Here is a 14,018-nt window from a genome sequence, read left to right as displayed (position 1 = left end):
AAGACCCATCTATATGCTGTCTGCAAAAGACTCATTTTAGACCCAAAGACACCTCCAGATTTAAAGTGAGGGGGTGGAAAACCATTTATCATGATAATGGACATCAAAAGAAAGCTGGTGTGGCAATCCTTATATCAGACAAATTAGATTTTAAACCAAAGACTGTAATAAGAGATAAAACTACAGAAAACATACATTAAAATGGCAGACTGAAACTCTTATCAGAAACATTTAGATTGTGAATGGATTAAACAAGTCAATCAAGAGACAGAAACCAGAGGGGCGCCTGGGTGGCTTGGTTGGTGAAATGTCGAACTCTTGATTTCAGCTCAGGTCATGACCTCAAGGTTGTAAGATCAAGCCCTGCATGAGGCTCTACACTGCGCATCGAGCCTGCTTAAGAGTCTCTCTCTCCCTCTGCCCCTACCCACCCAAAAAGAGACAGAAACCAGATTAAAAAAAAAAAAACATATCCAACTGTATGTTGACTGCAGGAGACACATTGTGGATTCAAAGACAGATGATACATTCTTCTCAAGTGCACATGAAACATTCTCCAGGACAGACCATATACTAGGCCATAAAACAAACCTCAATAAATTCAAAAGAATAGATGTTACACAAAGCATGCTCTCAGACCATAATGAAATTAATTGTAATAGGAAAAGTGGTAATAATCTGAATATGAAATTAATAAGACAATTCCACTCGCTAAGCATCAAAGAGAAAAACAGGAATAAATTTTAAAAAGAAATGCAGCATTTGTACACTGAAAATTACAATGCATTGCTGAAAGAAACTGAAGACCTAAATAAATGAATAAATACTCTATATTATCAGTAGCTTCACATTGTCAAGATAATGACACTACCCAAACTCATCTATAGATTCACTGCAATCCCTACTAGGACCCCAGCTAACTTCCTTGCAGAAATGGACAAGCTGATTCTAAAATATATATGTAATTGCAAGGGACCCAGAAGAGGTAAAACAATGTTGGAAAAAAACAAAGTAGCACTAACACTGCTGGATATCAAAACTTACTCAAGGTACTATGGCACTGGTGTAAGGACAGACACAAATATGAATCAATTAGAACTGAAGATACAGAAATAAACAGCTACATCTACAGCCAACTGATTTTTTACAAGGAGCCAAGACCATTCAATGAAGAACAATCCCTTCAACAAATGGCGCTGACACAACTAGATATCCACAAACAAAAGAATGGAACTGGACCCCTATCTCACAGTATGCACAAAAATTAACCCAAAATGAACCAAAGATCTAAATATAAGAGCTAACATTAGAAAACTCTTAAAATAAAACAGAGGTGAATCTTCCTGACCTTGGATTTGGCAAAGAATTCTTAGACACGCCACTAAAAGTATAAGCAACAAAAGAAAAAAAAAAAAAACCAGGTAAATTGAACTTCATTAAAATTAGAAACTGTTCTGTGTCAAAAAGTCACTAAACTGAAAAGATAACTCATGTAATAGGAGAAAATACTTACAAATCAGTCAACTAATAAGGGACGTGTATCCATACTATTTAAAGAACTCTTAGAACTCAATAATAAGGCAGACAAATTGCCCGGTTAAAAAACGAACAAAGGATCTGAATGGACATTTCTCCCAACAAGTTACACGAATGGCCAATACCGACATAAATATAAGGAACATCATTACTCACCAGGGAAATGCAAATCAAAACATTAACAAGATACTACTGCATACCCACTAAGATGTCTATGATCAAAGAATCAGGTAATAACAAGGGTTGGCAAGGATATAGAGAAATCAGAACCTTCATACACTACTAGCGGGAATGTAAAATGGTGTAGCCACTCAGGTGCAGCCTGAGAGTTCCTCAAACAATTAAGACTAAAGTTACCATGCGACCCAGTAATTCCACTCCTAGGCACATACCCAAGAGAAATAACATGTCCACACAAAAACTTCTATGTAAATGTTTATAGAAGCATTTCTTCTAACAGTCAAAAGGTAAAAACTTAAATGTCCATCAACTGACAAATGGACAAACGTGTTTATCCATACAATGGAATATAACCACAAAAAGAAGTAAGTACTAATACATGCTACGACATATATGGGTATGGTGTATACATATACCCAACATACATGGTTTACAATGAATAAACCTTGAAAACATTAAGTGAAAGAACCAATCACAAAAGACCACATATTATGTAATTCCATTCATATGGAATGTCCAGAAGGATGGGAAGGGGGGAGGGGTGTGAGTAATAAGCTGGTAAGAACTAGAGGGTTTCTTTTTGAAGTGACAAAAATATTCTAAAATTGACTGTGGTGACGGTTGCACTACTGTGAATATACTAAAGACGACTGAACTGCACATTTTAAATGGGTGAACTGTAGGGTATGTAAATTTATCTTAATAAAGCGGTTTTTAAAAAAAGACAAGTGATAATTTTCAAGATCAGATGACATAGCAAAGTCCATAATGAACAAAATATCAAGATTTTAAAAAAAAAGTATTACTGATTTTTCCATTTGTCTCAGGCTCCAATATGGACAAGCAAAGCACTGTTACTTATCTTGATTCTCAGTATTTTATATTTTAGATTAATTTTAATTTTAAAAATATTATTTTTAGTTTTCTTGAAACTTTCCTTAGAGATCTAAACAAACACACACAGAGTGAATACCGTAAGTGAAATGAATTTTTTCAGAAACCAGCCTAAACTCTAAAATGTAAATGGGAAAAGCCTTTTTGCATTATTGGAGAACCATGTTTTGAGTACCATCTTTAGTAGGCAAAATAATGCCTCTCCAAAAGATGTCCACATCCTAGTCTCCAGAACTTGTACGTGTTAGGGGCGCCTGGGTGGCACAGCGGTTAAGCGTCTGCCTTCGGCTCAGGGCATGATCCCGGCGTTGTGGGATTGAGCCCCACATCAGGCTCCTCTGCTATGAGCCTGCTTCTTCCTCTCCCACTCCCCCTGCTTGTGTTCCCTCTCTCGCTGGCTGTCTCTATCTCTGTCGAATAAATAAATTTAAAAAATCTTTAAAAAAAAAAAAAAAGAACTTGTACGTGTTAACTTTACATACAAAAGAGGCTGTGCAGATGTAATTAAGGAACCTGAGATAAGGAGATTATCCTGTTATCCTGGATTGGATTAGCTGAGTAGGCCCAATATAACTACAGGGGTCCTTATAAGGAAGAGGAGGGAGGGGTCAGAGTAAGAGATGGAGATGTGACTGCAGAAGTCAGACTTGAAGATGCTATGGTGCTGGCTTTGATGATGAAGGAACCACAAGCCAACGAATGCAACTGATCTACAGAGCTGGAAAACGCCAAGAAAATGGATTATCCCTTAGAGAAGAAACGAGGCCCTCGTAATACCTTGATTTTAATCCAGTAACCCCTTGAGACCCATTTTAGATTTCTGATCTCCAGAATTATAAGATAATAAATCTCTTTTAAGCCACCAGATTTGTGTCAAATTGTTATGGCAGCCAACAGGAAACTAACAGACATTTTTTAGGTTTTGGGCCTGTCATCTGCACTGTTCAATTTAATACAATGGTACTCTTTTAACATCCCGTTACCTTCTAGAAAATATTTTTCATAGAAAACAATCCAAAATTTCTCTTGAGAAGCCATTTTAAACAGCCAAAAGAGCATTAATGCAAAATTCAACACTTGATAAGGATAAAACTGGCATATTCAAACTACAGCCTAGTAGTTTAAAAAATTAGGATAATCCTCCTGGAAGGGATTATCTATGGAAAGGACAAAAATATGTTCACAGCGGACTTCATTTTTAATACCTAAACACTCCAAAGGTCAACGATCAGGAAAGTGTTGAACAATTAATGGTGCATCCATTTTATGAAAATTATGAGAGCCTTAAAATTGTGCTCAGTGAAAATCTTTTAATGACACAGGGAAATTCTTAGGTACAACCTTTAGTGAACAGATATAAAATATTATACAGATACAAAATATATACAGTAAAATTTCAAGTAACTTAAAATGTACACACAAATTATATATATGAGAAAATAAAAGTGCAGGACAAATAATACAAAAAGTTGACAGTCATTCTGTGGTAACAGTATGCTGACTTTAATTTTCTTTAAGCTTTTAATACAGTTTCCAAATTTTCAGCATGCACATTACTTAGAATCCACCTCATTACAAAAAAGTAGTTGAAGATGGTTAAAGGTAAGCCCACATTACATTTACAACTGAATCATGAAGCCGAGTCAATCATCTCATGCTATTTTCCAAAGTGGAAACTTCAATAAAGCCCTACACACTAATGAACTGTAATAATGTTTACATTATCAAGTAATTTCTACCCATCAATTAATACATTATTAGAATTTAGTCTAAATACTTAAGAGCATACAAAAAATTGAGTAACAACAAAATAACTAAAAGATAAGCCTTTCTCCCAGTCTACTTAGCCTCCAATCTCATATGCCCCCGACTTACTCCCCTTTTGACACACTGGGTCCTTGGTGTTCCTTGAACACATCAAGCACACTCACACCTTAGGGTCTTTGCCTGGAATTAACGTGAGAGAGAGAGTGTGAGTGAGTGAGAGTGTGTGTGTGTGTGTGTGTTCCTCTACAAAGCCACATGACTATTCCTTTACCTCCCTTCACACCTTGATAGAAAGTCACTTTCTTAATAAGGCCTATGTGTACCTCCCTATTTAACAACAGAACCTGCCCTCTATTCTAGCACCCTTCATCCTTTTCTAACTTTCTTCTTTCTCCACAGCACTTATCATCTCCTAACTACACAATTTTAAAAAAAATACCGTTTAATGTCTTTCTCCTTTACGAAAAACAAATCCAAGAGAAGCATTTTGGTGATGGTGGGACCTCATCTAGTCCTGGATAGCTCAAAAGAATCTGACACATAGCAGATGCTCAATAAATATTTGTTGGATGTCTAAGTACACTCATGACATGTCAAAGGACAGAATCAATAATCTCTAAAAACTGTATCTCCTATTAAAATTGGACGATTTTCTGTTCCTGTGTAATCAAACAAAATGTATGACACATGAACTTTTAAAAGAAAATCTCATCATCTTTATCATTCCTATGGGTTTGTTTGTTTACCAAAAACATGTAACTGAATTCTTGAAAAAATGTCCCAATTTTATTTTGTTAACACTGTGTAGTACAGACTGTGTAACCAGGGAAGGAAATTAAATAGTTTTTAAAACGTTTATTACGCCAAATATGTTGAAGTGCTGTACACAAGATCCAACACTACTCCGTATTATTAATCAAAAACAGCTTTTTAAATTCTATTTGCTGTCATTACATATATTATATACACTGGAACAGTTCAGACTGAGAAAGCCAAATCCTGATAAGAATTCTGATAGGTGATAATCCCCATAACTTTCTATCCCAACTGATATTTCTTCATCTTGCAAATGCTCATTGCTCCTTTCAGACATCATTTTGGGAATGGGGAGGCCTACTCAAATGTCAAAGGGCCTGGCCCATTTTCTGAATCAATATGCACATTTGAAAACTGCCTACTATCTGAAGAGGGACCCAAGCAGAAACTCTTTCTCTGTGATTTCCTAAGAAAGCAGACTATCCCTGTTTATTTTTAAAACAGTTCTCTATTAACTTAAAATCCTTTACTCCCAGGGTTTGAAGCCTACACCATGTGACAGGATCTCCACAACTCCTAAATAAAAACATGTCTCACAGAATACAAGGGAAAAGCCTCCCCAAAGATGTTGTTTAGCCAATACCTCTGAATGACGTTCTACACTTCCAGTGTCTGATCCAGAGTGCTGCTCATTTACATCATCCTCAACGTCTGACCCTGAATCCCGTTCATCCTGTACTGGGGTAGCGCCACCATCATCTGCTTAAAAATAAAACAAAAACCCACTTAAGGTGTAAGATGGATGACATCTACAACCGAAATGAACACAATGAATCAAGAGTAATGTAAGAGCAAAGGTTACCACTGATGAAGCATGACTAACGAAGCTAATGTAAATAAGACAACAGTATAACGCTTATATATAAATACCAACAATCAGAACACGTATTGTGACATATGTGGCAGCAAAAAATACGTCATAAAGAAATGTGAAGCTTAAGAAACTTCACTAAGGACCAAGTCAACAACACCTAAATAATAGTGTGCTCTTTAACTATTTCGACTTTATGTTAAAACCTGAGTCTATTCTCTCCACGGCACTTACTTACCACCTTCTAACATACTAGATGACTTACCAAGTTATTTTGTTTAATGTGGGTCTTTCCTCACTTGAATGAAAGGACCAAAAGAGCAAGGATTTTGGTTCACTGCTGATTCCCTAGAGCCCAGAACACTGCCTGGTATAGTAAATATTTATTTATGAATGAAGAGCAAAAGGAACTGCAGTACAGAAATAGTATAAACTCCTTAAAGTAAAGCATATACTGTACTGTTACAAAATTGTAAAAATGAATTGCTACCTACCTTTAACGAATACTTTAAAAACACAGTATAATTGTATTGTGAGAGGGATTTAGGGCTGTTGGAGGATATGGGAAGACTTGGTTAGAAGTTTAATAAAAATAAACAAAATTTTAAAAATGAAGCAGTCGACTACGGGGAAACAAAAAAGCTGTGTAAGAATGAAATCACTATCATACTAACGAGCTACTCTACTTAGCTAAGAAGTAAAGAATATTTATACAAATTACAAATAATTTTGAAATGTAACGAATAATTATGCTGCAACAGTGAGAGTATGGAGGCTAAAATCTTGTTCCTGGCACAAAAGGGAATCATTATGGAATGCCTAAAAATGATGCAACAAGAAAGAGCATAAATTCAGAATATGAAGGTAAATATCAAAAAATGGCCATAAGAATGAAAAGTCAGGGAACTGTTATTTTTTCAAGTCTTCCAGCACTTAAACCACAGACATGTATTACATATAATTACTTATTTGAAAAATAATTTAATAATTTAGAAAGAACTGAAAACTATTTTGAAAATATCAAGCAAATATTGTAGGCAAAACAGCAGTGCATGCCTGGAAACGCGTTTTGTAATCATCACTATTCGCTATCGTATAGCGAATCGAAATGAACTCAAAACAGAAATGAAATTAACATTCAGACATTTAGGCACTCCTGACAGAATACTTCATGGAACCAGGACACAAAGTGAAAAGAAACGTAAAGTTTTTTCCCCACTAGGTTATGCCTTATTCGTCCTTTAATCTCCGGTGCCTAGTACAGTGTTAGCAAAGGGGGTGCCCAGTGTTTACTGAACAAACAGGAAACAAAGAAGATCAAACTTCAGTGAGGAGAAAGAGGAAATGTCAAGGTGAAAGAAAGGCATAAAATCACCAGTAAGTGCCAGAGGTACACGCCTTACCCTAAAATATTTATACAACTCAAACAAGGGTCCTACGTTTTCTTTACCTGCAAACGTTGAGGAGAGATTAAACCAGCCCTAACTCTGTGTGAAAAGTCTAGGAAAGATCCCGCACCCCCTACTGAACCGCTCCCTTGAATTCTCGCAAAACACTCGCAACGCCAGAAAATAAAAAAATCCGTAACAGGAGAGACCTTCCCTAGGACTTTGCACATAGAAGCGCTTAATACATGAAGTGGCTTCGCAGTTTCGGCGAAGAACTTCGCCGATTCAGAAAACGGCTCTCCGTCTAGAATCCCTTCTCCAAGGTTCTAACTTCGGGGCCGCAGCGGTTCGGCGGGCTCTTCGCGCAGCGCTTCACAGTCCATGGCGGGCCCAGTCGGGGGAAGGAACGTCTCCGAGGCCTCCCTTCCCTAGCCCGCGAGGGTGAGAGAGGCCAAGCCTCGCAGAGTAACTGCTCCGCCCCCCAAGCCCTGTCCCCCAGGTCCCTGCCCCACCTGACTGGTCGCCGCTGTAATATTCCGAATCCATGGCAGGCGGGCTCTCGGCGGGGAGTGTCCGCGCCCCGCACCGCCCCCGTCACCTCCTTCCTGGCGATGTACCCCCGATGGCGCGGCCCGATGCTCAGAGGCTCCCGCTCGACTAGAGTTTCGAGAGTGCGGAGAGTAAGCTGCGGCAGGCGCAAACACTTCGACCTAAAAGCCCTGGCAAAAGAGGCCGTACCCGGCAGACGGGCAGGCGTGTGGCTTCGCGCTCTACTTCCCAGAAGCACCTCTGGGGCTAAAATGGCGTCTGCCCACGACCCTCAAAGGAATGCAGCGCGCAGGCGCCGTCCCCTATCATCTGGCCAATGAGAAGACGCAACGGTAATGACGCACAGCGTGGCCGGAAAAGAGACTACTGGGTCAATTGAGCGGGAGCTCCAGCTTCGGTTAAATACCTTCCTTTGGTGGAGTGGGATATGTTTCCCAGGGAGATGATTACGTTACTTTTTTGGTTCTCTGCCCGTGCGCCTTGTTTGAGGATCTTCTTCAGTTATGTCTCTGGAAAATGAAGACCCGCTACAACTACATTTTCATTTTGCGGCAAATTAAGTATGCTTCCCGTCGTGCAGCGAGGCGCTTGATTCCCGCCCTTAGTAGGGGACGGAAGTGGCGCGCTGCTCTCTGGAACTTGTAGTTCAAAGCTTCGGCGACTGTGGTGTGTTACTAACTGGCATGATTGAAAGGGCCTCCTTTCAAGGCATTTTTCTTCCTTTTTTATCTTTTTAAAATAACAACTTGAGGAGCCTGGGTGGACCAGTCGGTTAAACGTCGGACTGTTTCGGCTCAGGTCTTGCAGGGTTGTGAGTTCAAACCCCAGCATGGAGCCTACTTAAAAATAATAATAATTTAATTCCCATGTTAAAAAGCCATTTGGTCAGTAATACGAAGTACAACTTTTTACTTCCAAAAGGGACCCCTGATGAAAGACACTGTTAAACTTTACTTGAGCCCTATGCCCCTGGTGAACAGCAATGGTTAAGAAACCGCCTGACCAATCAGTTATCTTTGAAGGGCTTTCTGTAAAGAACCACCCTTCTGCCTATGACTTAGATAAAACTCACTCTTCACTCTTTCATGACCTTTTTGTTAGCCTGTAACAAGGCCAGGCAAAGAAGATTTTTCCCCTTGCGTCCGAGCCTGCTCCTAAGGGCCACTCAGACACTGCAACTTCTTTTTCTTTGTTTCATGAATGATTAGAAGTCTGCCCTGCACACTGAAACTAGCTGGACAGAGATAAACATTTTCTGTTCACCTGACTGAAACTTCTGATTGCAAATCATCCCACTTTTCCTCCCTACGAAAGTCTAAGGCAAAAACAACCTGGATAGGCACTCTGATCTTCATTTCTGGAGTGCTCTCCCTATTACAATCTACATAAAATCCATTTCCTTACTTGTTTGCTTTTGTCTCAAAGTGGAGAATGTTCTTGCGTTTTGATTAGAGGAGGGCCAGTAGAGGTAAGCAAGGATTCCCTAGGATGTGTAGACCTACATACATTGGGCCTTTTGTTATCAAAGCATAGACTGGATATCTAGGTATGCCTAGCCTGTTGTAAGGCCTCATTTGGTGCCCTGGAAAGTCCACCTCCTACCTTGGGCTTGAGAGATGTGGATTCTCTGATGCCATCTCTGCTATAAAGTTTCAAAGTGCCCTTAGTCGAGACATATCCCTGCTTTGCTATTCCTTGAACCCTTTGTTAGCCAGTCAGGATATGCTGACAGAACCCAGTTCTAGGTTCCAGAAATGGGCATGGGAAGGGAAGGAAGAGAGAGGGGTGGTTTCTCTCTAGAAATTCTTATTTTCTTATAAGAGAGTTCACTCCTTCCTCTGTGTAATAGAAACAGCTTTGAAATCTAAACCTGCCCCCTACTATGGGAATGACATCTTCTCAGGCTGTTACAAGAATCGTAAGAACGAGGAATTAATAGTGCCTGAAACCAGAGGTATAAAATTAAAATATGAACTTCCCTTCATCTGATAGAGGAGACTCTAGGATCTAAACTCTCTTCTAAAGAGAGTGGGTGAGAGTATGCCTGTGTAAATAAGGCACACTATTGTGGAGAAGTCCAGGAAGAGGTTCAGTGGTTGGGAACCCAGTGCAAATGCTGCCATAAAGAGCTTGTAATTTCACTGGAGGTACAAGACCAACAGCTGTGAAAGTGATTGGGCTAAACAATGCAATTGCAAGAGGATAATTACTGAATTTTAACATAAAGATTCTAACTGTTCCAGTGGTTTGAAGAATGGAGAGACAGAAGCCAACTGAACATGAAGCAATGTGCCGAGACCCAGAGGCTGCAAAGAAGCATCAGATCTGGTTTTTGTACTCAGGAAGCCAACAATGTAGTTAGTGAGACAGGACACACCTTTCGAATTAAATAAACAGAGTCTTAGTTAAAGCAGTATCCTAATGCAAATGCAGACCCCAGAGAGTTCCCCCAGAGCCTTTTCACCAACTGGCTGTCCCTCAGGGCCCCCAATAGAAAAATGCTAGAGCGGCACAGATATGCCTTTCTGAGTCTCAGCTGCCTTGAATTTTAAGGACAGCCCCGGCACAGTTGGTCCATGCTGGTGGTGGTGGAGAGGCCACCCAAAAGGGAGGCCATATAAGGAACAGCCTGACACTGGCAGAGCTGCAACCTGGGGCTCAGAGATCTGGGTTCTGGGCCAGCCTCTGGGCTTATTGTGCTTACTGAGCTGGGACAAGATACTGGCCTCCTACATGAGTCTCAGTTTCCGTGTGTGTCAAATGAGAGAGTTAAATCAGAAAGCTTGAAGGCCCCTTAGTTTCATTATTCTCTATCAGAGAAGCCCAGGCTCCCAACTCTGACCCTCCTTCTTACGCTTGAGCCACTAGGGGGCCCTGCTAGTAAAAAAACAAATGGAACAAGCGCATCCTAAGGCTGCACTCCTGTGCTCTTTCTTACACATCGCAGCCTCACAATTCACTGGAACACATGCAAGATTTGTCCCACCTAGTTGTTTGTGATACTGAAAACTGAAACTCACTTGAAAGCCATTAATAGTGGATAATCAATCACTAAACAACAGTATTATGGCATAGCACACTAGTATTATTGAAGTGGATCTTCAGCTCTCACATGGATATCCAGATTAAGTGAAAAAAAACTACAGAATACTATAAATGGTTTAATTTTATTTATGTGAACAACTACAACAGCGTACAAAAACCCAACCTAATAATTCCTTAGTAAATATGGAGAGAAAAAGACTTTCCAACAAAGATTGAAAAGCCCAAAGCCACAAAAAACTGAAACATTTGACCCTAAAATAAAAATTTTTAAAAAGTAATGAAATGAAAACTTAAATGTGTGCATGGCAAAACAACACATTATTAGCCCAACCAAAATATAAATGATTAAGAAAAGAAACTTTTTTCCAACTCATATTAGAGACCAAGAGCTAATCTCCCTAGAGAAGACTATAGAAGAAACCAATACGAAGACTAGTAACTCAGGTGCCTGGGTGGCTCAGTCAGTTAAGCGTCTGCCTTTAGCTCAGGTCATGATTTCAGAGTCTTGGGATGGAGCCCCACATTGAATTCCTTGCTCTCCCGCTCCCTCTGCCTGCTGCTCCCCCTTCTTGTGCTCGGGCTTGCACACAAACTCTCTCTCTTTCGCTCTCTGTCAAATAAATAAAATCTTTTAAAAAAAAAAAGAAAACTAATAACAGAAAAATGGATAACTAATATGACAATTCACAGAAAATATTAATGGCTCTAAGATTCATGAAAAGATATTCACCCCAAAAGAAGACAAAAAATTAAAATCATATTGATATATTATTTTTCACTTCTCAGATTGCAAAAATCTGATAACATTCTACAGGTAAGACCATAGAGAAAGAGATCCTCTCATAAGGTGCTGTGGGGGTATATCGGTACAGTCCTCTACAAATGCAATTTGGAGATTTTTATAAAAATTACAAATGCATGTGCTCTTTGGCCCAGCACATGGGCCAATTTCGCTTCAGCAAATGTATCCTACAAATATATTTGATCATGTACAAATTACATATCTACAAAATTATTCATTGCAGTACTTCTTGCAAAATGTTGGAAATAACCGAAATATCCAAACAGGAATGATCATAAAATTGTGATACATTTGTACAATGGAATGTTATGTAGCTATAACAAAAAATGAGGAAACTCTCTTATATACTGATACAAAAAGATATCTAAGCTGAATTCAGTGAAAAAATGCAAAATGCAGAACAGGGTTAAGAGTATCTAATCTTTTGTGACAAGGGGAGAATAACATACATTTGTTGTTGCTTGTAGCTGTATTTTTAAAATGTGAAAAATAGAATAAAAGACATATTTGTTGTCTATTGGTGGGGGGAGGGAGAGGATGGGAATAAGTCATTAAGTTTTTCTATAGAACATAGTCCTTACTCTTGCTCCACATGATAACATCTATCTGATTCTATTTAATGCTGTCATGTCATATCGAATGATACAGCCCACTAATAGGGAGCCCACAGTTTGAAAACCAGAAGTGCCAGTCTTCACTTGCACATGGTGTGGAAGCCACCCAGTTTGATGTGCTATGATCAGGCTTCATCTCCACTCCCGATGGTCCAAGCAAAGATGTCTTTGTGGACTCACTCTGTTCTCACCTTGTATAGAGACCAGAGATGTGTGCCCTGCCCTGAGCAAAGCCCCACTTTAATATGTAATTTTGTGTGTGTGGTTGAATAATCATTCAAGTTACAAAAGAATTCTTTGTTTTTGTTTTGTTTTAGTTTGGTTTGGTTTTGGTTTGGGGTTTGGGTTTTTTTGTGGTGAGCTCCACATCACTGAATGTGTGTAAGCAGAGACTGGCAGTGTGTCAGAAGGGAATTCAGCTTTGGAACCACGGTTGCTCGAAGTGACTTTCACAGACTGTTTTTTTTTTAAACTATTTTTAAAAATTGTGTCAAAATACATATAACACTTGCCTTTTTAGTCATTTTTAAGTGCACAATTCAGTGGTATTGATTACGTTCAGAATATTATGCAATCGTCACCCCTATTTCCAAATTTTTCATCACCTCAAACAGAAACCCTGTATCCGTTAAGCAATAATTCCCCATTTTCCTTACCCCCACAGGCCCTGGTAGCTTTTAACCATTCTTCTCAGTGAATTTGGTTATTCTAGATATTCCATATAAGTGGAATCATATAATATTTTTCTTTTTGTAACTGATTTATTTCACTTAGCATATTTTCAGGATTCATCAGTGTTGTAGCATGTGTCAGAAGCTCATTCTTTCTTACAGCTAAATAATATTCCATTGTATGTCTATACCACATTTTACAAAATCCATTCTTCTGTTGATGGACACTTGAATAGTTTCCACCTTTTGGCTACTGTGGATAATGCTGCTATGGATAGCAAAGTTGTAGGAGACAAAATCAACACACAAATATTAATTTTATTTATGTACACTAGTAATGAACAATCTGAAAAGACAGCAATCCCATTTACAATAACATCAAAAAAATTAAGTACTTAGGAATAAATTTAACTAAATAAGTGCAAGACCTGTGCACTAAAAACTATAAAACATTCTCAAAAGCAATTAAAGAAGATATAAATAAATGAAAAGATATCTCACGTTCACGGATCAGAAGACTTCATGTTGTTAAGATGGGTAATACTGGGGCACCTGGGTGGCTCAGTCATTAAGTGTCTGCCTTTGGCTCAGGGTGTGATCCCAGAGTTCCTGGGATCGAGCCCCACATCGGGCTTCTCCGCTGGGAGCCTGCTTCTTCCTCTCCCACTTCCCCTGCCTGTGTTCCCTCTCTCACTGGCTGTCTCTCTCTCTGTCAAATAAATAAATAAAATCTTTAAAAAAAAAAAAGATGGGTAATACTACCCAAGATGATCCTCAAACTCAATGCAATTCTATCGAAATCCCAAAGGCATTTTTATTTTGCAGAAATGGAAAACCCCATCCAAAAATTCATACGGAATTTCAAGAAATTCCTGAAGAGTCAAAATAATCTTGAATAAGAACAAAGTTGGAGGACTCACACTTCTTAATTTCAAAATTTACTAC

General features: G+C 38.9%; 1 protein-coding gene across 5 annotated transcripts in view; it reads right to left on the bottom strand.

Moving 5' to 3' along the window:
* The window catches only part of IWS1 (interacts with SUPT6H, CTD assembly factor 1), a 39,889-nt gene extending 31,662 nt beyond the window's left edge, over nucleotides 1-8,227 (bottom strand). For 2 of the 5 annotated variants that reach the window (XM_034654351.1, XM_034654350.1), the window contains exons 1-2: nucleotides 7,905-8,226; nucleotides 5,777-5,895 (exon numbers count right to left, since the gene is read on the bottom strand). In XM_034654351.1, coding sequence (XP_034510242.1) covers nucleotides 5,777-5,895; nucleotides 7,905-7,938 — 153 coding nt within the window. In that variant the 5' untranslated portion in view covers nucleotides 7,939-8,226. Of the gene's footprint in view, nucleotides 1-5,776; nucleotides 5,896-7,904 lie in introns of all 5 variants that reach the window. The other 3 variants (XR_004623433.1, XM_034654349.1, XM_011235381.3) reach the window with 3 other exon arrangements.
* Between the last annotated feature and the right edge of the window lie 5,791 nt (nucleotides 8,228-14,018).

Source organism: Ailuropoda melanoleuca, chromosome 2 (genome assembly GCF_002007445.2).
Source record: "Ailuropoda melanoleuca isolate Jingjing chromosome 2, ASM200744v2, whole genome shotgun sequence".
NCBI lineage: Eukaryota > Metazoa > Chordata > Mammalia > Carnivora > Ursidae > Ailuropoda > Ailuropoda melanoleuca.
This window is presented reverse-complemented; position numbering and strand designations above follow the sequence as displayed.